At 34.7% G+C, this 14,680-nt stretch overlaps 1 protein-coding gene across 1 annotated transcript in view; it reads right to left on the bottom strand.

Annotated features, from left to right (window-relative positions):
• Window positions 1–1,606: 1,606 nt before the first annotated feature.
• LOC149788058 (uncharacterized) overlaps window positions 1,607–14,680 on the bottom strand; it is a 102,039-nt gene continuing 88,965 nt past the window's right edge. The window contains exons 16-19 of the mRNA XM_089974344.1: window positions 13,291–14,022; window positions 11,940–12,449; window positions 10,504–10,635; window positions 1,607–9,506 (exon numbers count right to left, since the gene is read on the bottom strand). Of these exons, the coding sequence (XP_089830470.1) occupies window positions 9,127–9,506; window positions 10,504–10,635; window positions 11,940–12,449; window positions 13,291–14,022 (1,754 nt within the window). The 3' untranslated portion in view covers window positions 1,607–9,126. The remainder of the gene's footprint in view (window positions 9,507–10,503; window positions 10,636–11,939; window positions 12,450–13,290; window positions 14,023–14,680) is intronic.

The raw sequence follows: 14,680 nt of genomic DNA, 5'->3' as shown, positions 1-14,680 counted from the left end.
CTGAACTACCCCACCCCATATTTGATATTTTTGGATAATCTGTCAGACTAGCACTGTGTTAAATACCCTTTTTTTAAAATTTTTTAATATATAAAAACGTGCTTATTACAATGTTATAGTAAAAAAAAAGTTCCAAATGAATCTAATGTAAGGCTGGCTAATGCGTTCAGTAATATGGGCTCACATGGGTGAGACTTCTAACGAAAAACATCCTAGTGTGCACCTGGTCGCCTATCACATTACGCAGGACCCGTACCCAACCCTGCAGTGACAATACCAATCCACAACTCCTTTGTTAGGACTCAGTCAGTGTTCAGCTCTGTACATTTGGTTCGCCAGACCAACCGAGTGCCACGATTCCCGTGAAGCAGCAAAATCTAAAACTTATTGAAACTTGACGTGCTGCACCTCATGTACTTTTTAGTGTAGTCTACTTCAAAAAAATCATTTGGTTAATACTGCACATGGTATTAATACTGCCCGGGGCAATGTTAATTTTATATGCTGCGACTCTCAAATGCTATTGCCAGAAGTAAACTATTTAGTATCCAAAACACGTTGAAGAAAAGTCTGGATCCAAAAGCACTAAAAAGTACTTAGATTATTAAACGATACTTGTACTGGCAATAACGCTACTAGCAAGATCTCGCTATGCAACATCTCAAATATTAGGATCTCAACGGAGATTAAAACGCACAGTTTAAAGAGTTCTATAGTTACTGATGTTTACAAGCTTTTCCCTCTTTTGAGCAATTCAGTAATACTATACTGGTCTAAACAAAACATAACATTTATGTGCATTATATACAAGGCGCTAATAGTGTTTAATTGAACAATTTTATATCTGAATTCCAAGACCAAATTTCCAGCATGTTCTAATCCAACTTCAAAAATCACAATAAGATCTACCCTACTGGACACTGTGAGGACCCAAAATTTAAACTCGTTTTAGAGGTCTGCAGTATAGAGGCCTGATCAATATTACACAAGTCTAATTGGGACTAAAATATGTTCTCAGTATATGGAGGAAACTGGGTTAATGAGTGCCAATTTTAGACACGCAAACCCGTTTGTTTTGGGGGTTTCTGTGTTGCTTTTTGGGGTGGGGTGGGGGTGGTTCTGACACCATGATCTGAAGTACACATATGGTTTAAACTTCAATATATTTTATAAGTCCAACTTAGCACAGCAAAACCCCGTCTTGAGAGACCATCTGTCTTGACGGATCAGATACTCAATGTATTAACCAATGTACACAGAAAAATGGCAACCAATGAAAAAGGTTTTGTAGGCAGAAAAATGGAAGGGGGACTCCTAAATTAGGTTTTACTTCACTCCAAAACATCACCTTCAAGGAATCTCCCATACATGTCCCATACAGAGAAAAAGATGGGTCCTAAAATAGAGCAAAGATTTCATGAATATTTTCTTCTAATTCCATTATCTGCTTGCTCTGTCTTATTTCCTGAAATATATTTTCTCATTACCTTCTGACAATATCGGAAATGTCAAGCATTTTATAGAAGAAAAAGAAAAAAATAATCCATTAACATGCTTATTTAATGGAAAGCAAAAATAGCAGAAAAAGAAAAACAATACAACTGTACCTAACTGATGCATTTTTAATATTTATTTTAAAGTAATTGTTCAATTATCAACAACTTTCTCACAAACTACCAAATATGGTTCAACACACAATGGTTGAAAACAAAGTACTGAACTATATAAATAAAGATGGAAAAAAAAAAATAATAAAAAAAAATAAAGGCATAGACAAAAAACTGTAAATGCAGGTTCTGTGTAATAACAAATTGTTCCCAAAGAAATGTAAATAAACAAATCTAATCCTACAACCTAAAAACCCATACATACTGGTTTCTCTATTTCATGGAAGAAATGAAGATCAAAAAGTTCACAAGTAAATGTAACTGAATAGATCACGCCAAGGCAATAAAAAAAACTTTTAAAACTTTGAAACCGTTATCAATGAAAATAAAGTATCACTTTCCAACATTTCCTTATGTCTGAAGACAAGCTTTGTAAACCTGAAAATGGTAGAAATGCTAGACTGTTGTGTTGGATACAAGTGAAATAATAAGCTTTGTTGTATGTTGAGGTTTTTAAATAAATTTTCTAATCTCTATGTAATTCTTTTTATCATTCAATTAGCTGCAATTTGCTCAAGTCATGAAGCGAGCTGAATCTAAGATTTTGAAAGCAGTAACTTCGGAAATTTTACTTCAAAGTTACCTTTTCATCTGCATTTGTATGTGCAAACATGATTTGATATATGCATATATATATATATATTGTCATTCTAACAAAAATTACTTATCAAACATAAACTCTTTGGTTCATGCATATTTTAAAACTTTAACAACTTGTTACACTATATTAAGGACAATACTGCTAAATCCATCCTAAAAACCAAATTACAAGAATCTCCACTCTACCGACCCTACTTTGTATAGATGTAAAATAACTTCAACACGGCTGATTAATGTAGAGCATGGACTGATGGACACACATGGATGCCAAAGTGACTGCTATGTTGACCTTCCCTGAAAGCAGGCTAGACAAATCTTTTTTTAAAGGTTTTCTATTTCTCTGCAAATAAATTTTTAACAAAGCAGTAATTCATGCAACAATCAAACAATTCAGAGTAATAGGAATTATTTCTTTTTTACTTGATTCTAGGTATCAATTTGTTGCCACAAATCTCCCACAGAAGAAAGTTAAATGTTATGTTTAAAATGCACATTTGGCACATACATAAAACATACATGCACAGAGTACAATACTCTGAAGGATAAACACATGGATTTCACTTAAGGTATTGTGTCAAAGTTTGTTTCATATCAAATATGCTAAAATTTATTCAGTATTCAATAGTTTTGTTCTGTTAAACATAATGAAGTGGTCTCTGTGACCTATATTAGTACTGTAATTGACCTAAATTTTATTTTCAATGTTTAGTGCTGTAATTGACATAAAATTTTGTTTTCAATGTTTCATTTAAAACCAAGATGTTAAAACTTACAGGTCTGTCCAAAGACCAGAAATGAACAAGATTCTAAGCCAAAAAATGTACTTACTCTTAAGATAAAACTATAACCCGTTTAAGCTCAACTTCATTTTGATGGCAAGATTAAACAGTACTCCGTTTAAACTCGACTTTATTTTTCATGGCTAGATAAAACAATACCGTTTCAACTCAACTTTATTTTGATGGCTAGATGAAACAGTACTCCATTTATACTCAACTTGAATTTTGATGGCTAAATCAAACACCCTGTTTAAACTCAACTTTCTTTACATGGTTAGATTAAACAGTACTCCAATTAAACTCTATTTTGATGGCTAGATTAAACAACACCCTGTTTAAACTTAACTTTATTTTGATGGCTAGATTAAACAGTACTCCATTTAAACTCAACTTTATTTTGATGGCTAGATTAAACAATATTCCATTTAAAATCGGCTTTATTTTGATGGCTAGATTAAACAGTACTCCATTTAAACACTTTATTTTCATGGCTAGATTAAACAATATCCAGCTTAAGTTCAACTTTATTTTCATGGCTAGATTAAACAACACCCTGTTTAAACTCAACTTGAATTTTGATGGCTAAATCAAACAATACCATGTAAACTCAACTTTATTTTGATGGCTAGATTAAACAATACACAGCTCAAGCTCAACTTTATTTTGACGGTTCTTTAAGGAGACAATAATGACCTATTTTCACTACAGATGATACTCGATTTATATGAATGTGATGAATGTGCTTTCATTTTAATGCCAATTAAACTGAAGATACAACATTCTACTTTAATACCACTTATACTAAAGATACAACATTCTATTTTGTTTTTATGCCATTGCTGGTATCATGTGCTTTGACTCGCATGCAGCTCACATACATGCATTTACATTCAATGGAAATTTCAATAACCTCAGAAAGGCATCCATGGCGTAAATCGACCATCAACTGTAGTTAAAACCAAATTAAATACACACTGGTCTTTTTATGGATACAAATAGAGCAAAGCAGATGAAACATTTGTAAACGTAATGCCTTATTATACAGGAAGTGATACATCAACTGTCACATGATTTTTTTGCCTTTGTCTGGCACAGTTTTGTTTAATGTTAATTGTTTATGTGTGCACGTGTGTGTGTGTGTGTGCATGTGTTAATCCACAAAATCTATTTTTAGCCTATCTCACCATGTTATGATCTTGACAATTACGTCAGTCATGATTGTCAATTTTTAAAAAATCTGCTGTGTAAAGCCCAAACCTCCTTCAAAACACTGCTAACCTCATTTCTATCTGACCATGTTATGATGTTGACAATTAAAAACGTTCGGTTGTAATAGTCAATTAAAAGAAAGAATCCTCTGTGTGAAGCCCAAAGCTGTACCAAAACAATGCTGACCCCATTTCCTGCAAATGTCAGCCTTCATGATATAATAATAATCTTAGTGGTACATCTACTTTAGCCAACACTTCTTTCTGTAACGAAAACCTGATACCCAAAAACAGGCATCGGGAAAGATAACTGGATCACCTAACTCACTGTAATTAAATATTGGTTCTGGACAAATGCCACTTGTGAGGGGTAAATGTTACATTTGTGCACTAATATGGTGGCTGCTGGTCATGTTAGCAGAGTGGCCTTTCTTGAGGGGCATTTTTTGAAGACAAATTCGTCAGTGCCAAGGTATTCTGGCCATAAAGAGTAGGACCACTCTGGGTGTGTGTGTGTGTGTATATACACACACACACACACACCAAGTGTCACCGAGATATCCTTAATGGTTTGAGTGTTGTGTTCTTGAAGCTAAAGTGATTACAACTTGATGGCGAGACAGAATCATTTATGTACAAATCTGTTCTTTTTTTAAAACAGATCTAGAGAGGAAGACCAATCTGCAGGAATAATTAAGTAATTATTACTGACTAATCCCCACCAAAGATGATTTTAGTTTAGTATGCATTACAGTCATTTGTCAATGTTGCTACAAGTTATATTAGTGGCACTTGGACACTAATAAATTTTGTATGCCCTATAAAAATCATAAGACATAATTGTCTTCTACAGATGAAAAATTCTGTAGAAAGCTTTGAACAAAAATAAGTACATAAAATCTCACTTTATGTGTGAGGCATTCTAGTTACAATAATCTTTCACTCTCTCACCTAACATAGAAATCAATAATCATACCTGAGAGTTAAACATATTTACATATAATTAATGCTATGATTGGATTTCTCATGACATAATTGGTTTCAAGAATTCTAATTCATCAAGAACTGCCATTTGTTGAGGATCTACACATAATATAATAATTCAGAAACCAAGAAAACTATTATTTATAGTTTATGGTTCATTTTGAAAGCTTCTAGTCTTGATGGCTGAAAGAAGGTTTTCAAATACAGTGTCTTACAAAAAGTATACATGCTTTTTATTGTCTATATTAACTCAACATTTTTATAACTCATCCAAGATCAAAGTTATAAATAACAATTTGCAAATCAAAGCTGTCTATTCAATTCGAAATTTTATTTTTTTACAAATCCAAATTCATGAGTTTGGACAGTCCTTGGTGAACTATTTCAGTTAAGCTTATAACAAATTATTAATAACACATTTAAAATCAGCACCACTAAAATGGTATCTCCCACAGGGAGAACCAAAGGTAACTAATTCTCACACAAATATTGCTAACACATACACACAAACACACCTGAACAGCTACACAATTTGTTTAACTGCAAATGGCTGAATTCCAAACAAAAAGGCTGGAAATATTTTTAATACTTTCTGGTGAAAATTTAAAAAATAAAATAATAAAGCCATGATACTGAGAAATCATTCACTATAAGAACCTTCTCCATTATTCCACCCCAAACATAAATTAAAGTGTTAACAAATTTAAATTGTTGCAAAAAAAAAATTCTTTACCATGGAGTAATTTTTGTTAAAAAAATCAAACCAAAATGTAAAAAAACAAAAGAGATTGACATAAAGTCTAAGCCTTTGGTTTCTGCATGAAGAGAGCTACCTCCATATATGCTTGCATCTAAGTTACATCCATCTGCACAGATCCAGATAGCTCACTGCATAATGTGCTAGTAGATATGGGTCTATGCAGCTTGTCAGGTTTAATAAGTAGAACAAACAACATGGACCCTGTTCTACTTGTGCATTATGCAACAGCACACCAGGATATATGCTATTTGACCCAACTTGTAATGTATATAATCATATATGGTAATTTGTCAAAATACTGTATTTACTCTACTATCAATATCTATGCTTCAGGAGAACATTTGTACCTACCAGTTACACAAATTTTATATCTTTTCTGATGCTTACACACATGTACACATGCAATCTGTCTCCTCATTATGCTGAAGCTTAATTAACATATCAGTAAACAATACTTCTTAATTGAGGTATTCAATGTGAAATTAAAGAATATGTACAGCACAACTGTTCTATGACTTAATCCTATATACAAAACTAACAATACTACTAAATTCTTTTAAACATTAATTTTTTTTTGCACCACTGTTGGCTTAGCAAAACATGTCTGATCATCATTACTGTCTTGTGTAGACACATCTACATTTTAGTTTTAACTAAAAAATTTCACCAAGCCTTTATACTTAGCATTTACACTGGTTAATATTGCATGTGATTTTTAATAAATCTACAAGTTATTGGTTCATAAAATCAAAAATGAGCTACTTCATGTATTCATGCACCATTCTTGTTTGATCTGACAATATTTGTAAACAGTTTTAAAATATAGTTCTGCTATTTATTCTTGAGATTTGTCATTGTTTTTATTCAAAACTTTTTGTAAGCATGCAACTTTATAATGTATTCATGAAATCATGAATCTTGATACGCCATTACATACTATGTATGAAAAGACCTTGCTTTACTATGGCCGTTCATAGCGTGTGATCATTTTTCAAGCTTCATGAAGACATTCTGTAGTGTCACAGTTGCTCTTGGATTTTTTAAAACAGCATTTTAAGCTCCCTATGGGCTATATCATGCCAGGGAAATTAGACAAGAGTAAAGTGTCTTTCCCAAGGATGCACCATGGCAGTTGACCAGGCTGGCCTGGATAGGTACTGAACTGGCAACCCTTGGATAAAGAGTCCAATGCTTTACCAATTGAGCTATCCGGGCCCTCTCAGTCATGTCAAAGAATAATTCAAATATATTCATTAATCTGTAATTTATTTTAGTTTTATTGTTAGTTTAAGTCAACTTCTATGGCATTCCAATTTTGAATGGAGTTGTTACTTTCAAATTCTTTTTCATTACTTCTCTCACAAAATAATAATGATGACCAGCTTATAAAATACAAAAAATAACATCCCCATTGAGGCATCAGATGGCCATTACATTATTTTCCTGTCCCTCTAAACTTTTCATGGATTTGATAACAGCAAACCTGAATATTACCCGTTTTGTCAGAAAAGAAAATACCTGTGACAACTCTTACAAACTACATGTAAAAGCAATGATGTCCACATGCAAAGATTTGCTGACTATGCAGAAATGAAAACAATGAATCTCTACAGGTCTGTGCTACCCAGGAGTCATAATGTATGTTTTCATGAAGACATGACTTAAGAGTTATATTTTTTATTGTGAGATTTTTCAATTATTCACATTACTGACAAATCTACCCTGTGAAGAACTGCATTTTGATGAATATATTTTCATCAGTAACTGCAGCATTTTCAACAGCAGGGCTATTTAAATTAATGTCATTTTTCAACAGAAGTCATTTAATTTTGGTACTCATTAAAAAAAAAAAAAACCCGTTACAAAGGCAATAGTAATCTAACAACTTTACAATGAAAGAAGAACAAATAATGAATTCAAGATAGTCAACAAGGGCAGACTTGAATCACTAATTTATCATTTTGAAAAATGAAGTCATCTAAAAATGACATTAATCCCTGGTTTTGAGCAAAAATATGCCTATGGTCCACCATCTTATACTGTTTGTGCAAGCACTCTACAGCCAAAAGATCAATACATCTTTACTCGCTTATAACTCAAGTAAAACTGCAAACAAAAACCCTGATCTGATATAGTAGATTGCACCTGCAGATTAGGGTCTATGTTGTCTGTTCTACTAATTACTCCTAACTGCACAGAACCAGATCTGCAAGATCTGGGTCTGTGCAGTTTGTAGTTGGATTTGTTATATAAGTGATTATATATGGTAATTTATATGCTGCTTAGGGTTACTACTCTCAATTTTATACTATTTATGCAACTTTTTATTTCCATGAAGAAAAAAAAACGCACTGAACCTGGATAACTATAAGCATAAAAAGACACATATCTGCATCTTGCTTGAGAAGCATACCAAGTTTGGTTGAAATACCTTAACAAGTTTGAGAGTTATCATCTGAAAACAACAGTGTTTATGGACACAAGGATTAAGGACAGACAGAGAGACAGACAGACAGCAATAGCAATATTCCCCATGTATTAAATAATGGGAGGTTATTTTTAAGAAATAATCTGGTAAAATTAGCGTGTATGAAAAATTAATTGCAAAGAATTAAATACAAAAAAGAATGTACAAGGACATTAAACTGGCCTTGACAAATAATATTACCAATTCTGAAAATATCAGTTTGACAAAATCAAAGGCAATTTATTTGGGCTATTTTTTTTCAATGCCAGAACTAAAATCTGTTTATTTCATACCAATATGAAAGATACAACAAGATACAAGGCTGGATACATTAAACTGACACTGGGCAAGTTGTTTTCTGAAATATTAGACTGCCGCTGGGCAAGTGGTTTTCTGGAATATTAGACTGCTACTGGGCAAGTTGTTTTCTGCATTTTCTTATTAATTTCAAGAACTGCATGTGGACATGTATATGAATTATGATACTGGATGAAGTTTGTATTATTACTACCGTTACATACAAATGTAATCCAAATGAGATTATTATCATACGGAATGACATCTATTGGTTTGACCATGACCTCAGCAGGGAATTCACAAGAAGAACAAACAAATCACAGCTTGCATCCTTGAATTAAAAGTCTGGATTATTATGCAAATGCTATACATCTTCAGTCCCTCCATACTCCGAGTTCACAACTTTAACAAGCACGTCATTTTGAGTCTGTTGCACAAGATGTTGCATGGAAGGATGATGATGATAAGGATAGGTATGGTATGAATGTCCGTGCCACTGTGTTGGTAGTGGTGGTGGCTTCAACATGGTGTGGACACATCCCACCATTCCATTTACAGGAAGTCTACCAGTGCCAGTTGCACCATTTTCTTGGGTTAACATTTGGTTTTCCAGCCCTGCTAATGATGGGCCATAGCACATATGGCAGTGAGTATTTACAGGGGTGTGATGTGGGTATATATGCAGATAGGGGCCGCTTGTAGAGGCTGAAACCACTGGTGGGCTCAACATTGGATTTACACAATCTGAAAAATTGGAAAAAAATTAATACATCATACAGATTTGCTCACAAGAGATCCAGTATTTTCCTTTTTTTAACATATGCATGCATATCTTTAATGTCTGTAAACTATATTTCAGTATTTAATTAGCAGATACCAAATAATTACAATACAAATTTACAAAAGAATGAATGCTTTATGTTGCATCCATCAGACTGGTTCACTTTAATTCCTTTAACAGCACACAATTTTTAACCAAGCATAATGTACTAAATGTAATAACATTTATGATTTTACATGTGACAAGTGATAGCCAATCCTGATCTTCCATACAACTTAAAATGAATCTATTTGGTGTTTGAAACATTTGGAAATTATAACATATGCGCATACACAATTCTGTCAGCTTTTGCCAAATTTCCAAACCTTCCTTGGGAGTGACTTCTTAAATATTTAGTCCGTGGGTATTTTAAAACCAAAACTGGCATCATCAACACTCAAAAGTGAATTGACAGCCCTTTAACATGCCCCTTTGAATATAAATGAATGGTAAGCAGAGAGGACATCCAAATACATTTCAAGCTGACTGACAAGATCCACAAGAAATCTGACAATAGTAATGGAAGAATGAGGTATAAATGCTCATGGAAGAATGAGGTACAAATGCTCATGGAAGAATGAGGTATAAATGCTCATGGAAGAATGAGGCATAAATGCTCACGGAAGAATGAGATCAAGTTATATAATTACAGCAGCATAATAATAAGGATGCACTGAAAAAACAATGAAGGACATATGAATATAAGGGAGGGCACTGTACACTTCTAAATAAAGCTAGCTGGAATACTGCAGCAAGTTCCTTACAATGTGTGCATGAATTTGTTGAAGATTAATTTACCCTAAAACAGCAACTGCAACATCTCTGCAATTTGTTTCAAGTGAGAGAAAAAAAGATTCCAGAAAAATTTACTGCAACAGATGTTACTGGTTGCAAGTCTGTATCATGACCTTCCCAACTTACCTGTAGTGGAGGGTGACTGAATGTGATGATTATTACAAGCATGATGAGGTACTGTCATTGGACATGTCACTAAGGGAAGAGGTGGGGGAGGTGGTGGCACTGTTGATTCATCACAACTTCCAACACCAGGATCTGGAAGAGAATTTTTAAAAAACTTAGCAGTCTTTCCAGGCAAAGTAAATGTTATGATTATCAAGGAAAGAAGAGGACACAGACCCAACAAGTTTTTCATAACATCCTGGAACAAAAAAATAATTTCCTTTACTGAGTAATTAAGGGTCAAATCCATCCACCCATCCATTCATCAATCAATTACCTATATGCTTGCAGATATGATAGGTCAAAACATAATCCTGCCTATAAATTAGACTGTTGTTGTTGTTGTTGTTGTAGGATTTAACACCATTTTTCAGCACACGGCTCTACATGGCGGCCAGTATTAATGGTGGAGGAAGAACCCGGGAAAACCCCTGGAAAGAACCACCGACCCACAAGAAGCTACTGGCAAGCTTTCTCACATACCCACATTGGCCAAATCCAAGACTCGAACCCACACAGACAGAGGTGAGATGGCAGTGATCTGTAATGGAGAGCACTTTAGACCATTCGACCACTCAGGGCCCCTAAATTAGACTGTTGCTTGATGTCTATGGTTCTTACCTAAAAACAGTCCAATGTTAATATGTGGCTTCCAAACAATTTTATCAAAAGAAAAAACAATAACACTTCTAAAACCAGAAACATGATGTCCATCATTTACTACTTGTTAGCTGAATGTCAACAAATGCTGCCCATAAGGGCTATTTTAAGAAGAGAACTGTAAATGGTACACCCCTATATTGATTATTCATCTATGTAAGAATTTGCTGGACCTAGCTGACTCGAAAGCTGATTGATTAATGGGCCTCAATGACCTTGACCTTTGATTAAGATATCCAGTCTTGAGCTAAACTTACTGTTCAAAATCCACTATTTTCTTATCAGACTTACCATGATTGTTATCTCTGACCTTCAGACCCCAGAATCTGTAGGTTTCTTTATTATCCGAAGAACAAGCCATCCACAAAGTTCAGTCAATAAATAAAAGCAATTCTGCAAAAATAATATTTTTTATTCGAGCCATAATGACTCTGACCTTTGACCTTCTGATCTTAAAAATTATTGAGTTCTTTCTTACCCAATGTGTAAGTCATCCTCAGGCTTTAAGAAGGTAGAAAGCTGATATTCTTTTATGCACAAAAAAAACATTTCCTTCCTTCACTTCCAGTAATGTAGACCTTTGACTATTTTTCACCCAAACTGCAATAACACTACTTGAATTTCATTTATGCTATAAAATTACTTTATAAGCCATTAATCCTGCATGTAGAAATGTGATAAATAAATAACCTTGTTTACATGTGTGGATACAAGAAAACAAATACATGATGCCTTACCTTCTGGTTTCATCAAAAGCCCACCTAGAGGTTGGGTACTATCAAAATGTGCTTGACGTCCCCCACTTCTGTGCCGTCCATTCCGTGACCTAGCAGGCTTCAAGGGAATTCTAGGTGGACCATTGTGTCTAATACTACTCATGCCATTGTCCACGTGGGCTTGCTCACAAGAATTTTTACAACTGCTACACATGACACAGTCTCCACTCTTTAAAACTGAATCACACAATGAACTTGCATTTTTCGATGATGAATTACTTTCACACAAGGAATTTTCAGTCTGTGCTGTCACTTTATTATCATCACGATCACTGGTCAGTGCTCCTAACTGACCCATCCCCTTGAAAGCCTCAGAGGCTCCAGCTGGAGGGGTTAACCTATCATGGTTTGTTGGCTGTGGATGGAATGTTCTTAGAGTGTGGGTTTGACTGTTGCTTGTGTGAGAAGTAGAACCACTATGTATAGAGTCTATTTCACTGCCCTCATAATGACTACTGGATTCACTGTTGTCTGTAAAAAGGACAAAAAAAAAAAAAACGTTATAAAGCTTTCTGTATGCAGTATGAGCATGAAAATTTGCAGATGTCTGTTCCTTTTCCCCCTTAATTTCACCCCACCCACCCCCGTCCAACCTGAAACAACAATGGAGCGAGCATATAAAGTTATGCAAGTCCATATGTCTGTGTCCATAAGGTCATATCACACCCACTGCTTCTTTTTATTTTTTGCAAAATACCTTTTGAAGAACCTCATTGACAGAAACTAATGAAGACCTAGGGCATTTGATTTGACCATTTTCAGATAAAATGTACAGATATAAGGATGCCATTAGTTTTAGAACTTTGTCCTTAAACTGCCTCACACTGGCAGGGACATCGTTGTCATTTAGGCGTCTTTTTTGTTAAAAAAACTGTACCTAAAAGAAAAATGAGTAGCACCATATATTTTTATAACATGTAGTGATGACGTGTATTGCCACATGTCAATGCTAAAGCTGGTGGAACAATTTTTTTCTCCGCCAACCATGGCCTGCTGACTGTTGCTATTTATATCTGACTATCAGATGAAATGAACATGATGACACAGCCGATTATGATCATGCTACTTGCTATTAGTGTTTCTATTGTAGTGAACTGGAAACCGATTTATGTGTGTGTGTGTGGGGGTGTATCTCAAATTTATATGATATCTTCGATCTATTAATTTTGCTGATATTGTTATTGCAGAGAGTCAAATGATATTAAATGATAGTGATACCTGATAACGTCAGCAGTACTTTATAACTTAGCAAATATGCAAAAATGACTCACATTACAACAACCCAACTATCCAGAGAAAAAAATGGACCTACCATCTGAATGTTCTGGATACTGATTCTCGCCACACAATAACCTGTAACTTGCTTGGGGATCTTCCCCATCAACATCACTAGGAAATATTGCAGCAGTTCTAGCGGCCCTGAATCTGCCCGATGATGATTCGTAACCCGACTCCTTCATCTGCATATCTACCTGATACTGATAACCTGGCACTTTCAATGGCACTGGCTGCGAAAAACTGCCCTCCTTGTCCGAGGAATTATAGCCCGAACTAGGTACTTCCCCTGGAAGTGTAGTCTCATCGGTAGGAGTGGCACTGTAGAGTTCTTGCCGTTTTCGAGTCTGATATATAATAATGACCCACACAAGTGAGGTACCCACCACACAGCATACAACAGCAATAATAATAATTCCTGTTGTTGTTGACTCATCGTCTAAACCACCATCTCGCCCACTACTGCTGGCATCTCCATTTCCCTTTGAACCATCTGTTATGACAGCAAGAGTGGAATATCCACGCTGGGTGCCGAGTGTGTTGGACATTTCACACATATATTTTCCAGCATCACTCAGCTCGGTCTGCACAATGACTAGAAGCTGACTTTTTACTGTCACAAAATGTCTTTCAGTGATCTCAATTGGGTTTCCATCTTTGGACCAGGTGATTTTTGGCCAGGGGCTCCCGGATGCTAAACATTCAAGAACAGTTGTGTCCTTCAGTCTGGTCACTTTAGATTCCATGGGTTTCGCAAAGGATGGAGGTTCTGAAAACAATGTGAAAAAACATCATACAAATCTTGTAAACTGTTAAATTAGAAGAGAAAACCATAACTGCCAAATCCCAAAATTTAACATTTTTAAATTGAATCCAATTTAAAGTGACTAGTTCCAGTTAATAAAAAAGATTTAAATATGTCAAGGGACATAAGTCTTCTGACTTCATCAATAAGTTTTCATAACTAGCATATATACCCAATCTTAAAATGATATCTATATTTTGCTCGTTTATTCAAAAGTCTCTATGCATACATACATTTAAACAATCTATGCTGCCAACTAGAAAACATATCAACAACACCTATAATGGTGATTATTGGCAAATTTTGAAGTTTGCAAACTTGCCTATATATTTCAATCATCCTTTATGGAACAATCAATCTGTCCTTTTGTATATTTTAAGGTTAGTGACCAGTATATACGGCAAACCCAATGCAAAAAGCACAAACACAAATTTTCCACAACATGATTGTTCATATGTTTCATGTGCGTGTGTGATTTGGATTTTTAACGTAGCTTTAACAATTTTTCAGTCATATCACTACAATGTCTGCAGTGTTACAGTTTATAGTGATGTCTAGCACTGGGGCATAATGCCGCAGACATGTAGCGTCATGTCAATCCCAGTCATATTATCCTGACACC

The sequence above is a fragment of the Sinohyriopsis cumingii genome, chromosome 11 (genome assembly GCF_028554795.1).
Source record: "Sinohyriopsis cumingii isolate HCF-2022 chromosome 11, ASM2855479v2, whole genome shotgun sequence".
Classification (NCBI taxonomy): domain Eukaryota; kingdom Metazoa; phylum Mollusca; class Bivalvia; order Unionida; family Unionidae; genus Sinohyriopsis; species Sinohyriopsis cumingii.
This window is presented reverse-complemented; position numbering and strand designations above follow the sequence as displayed.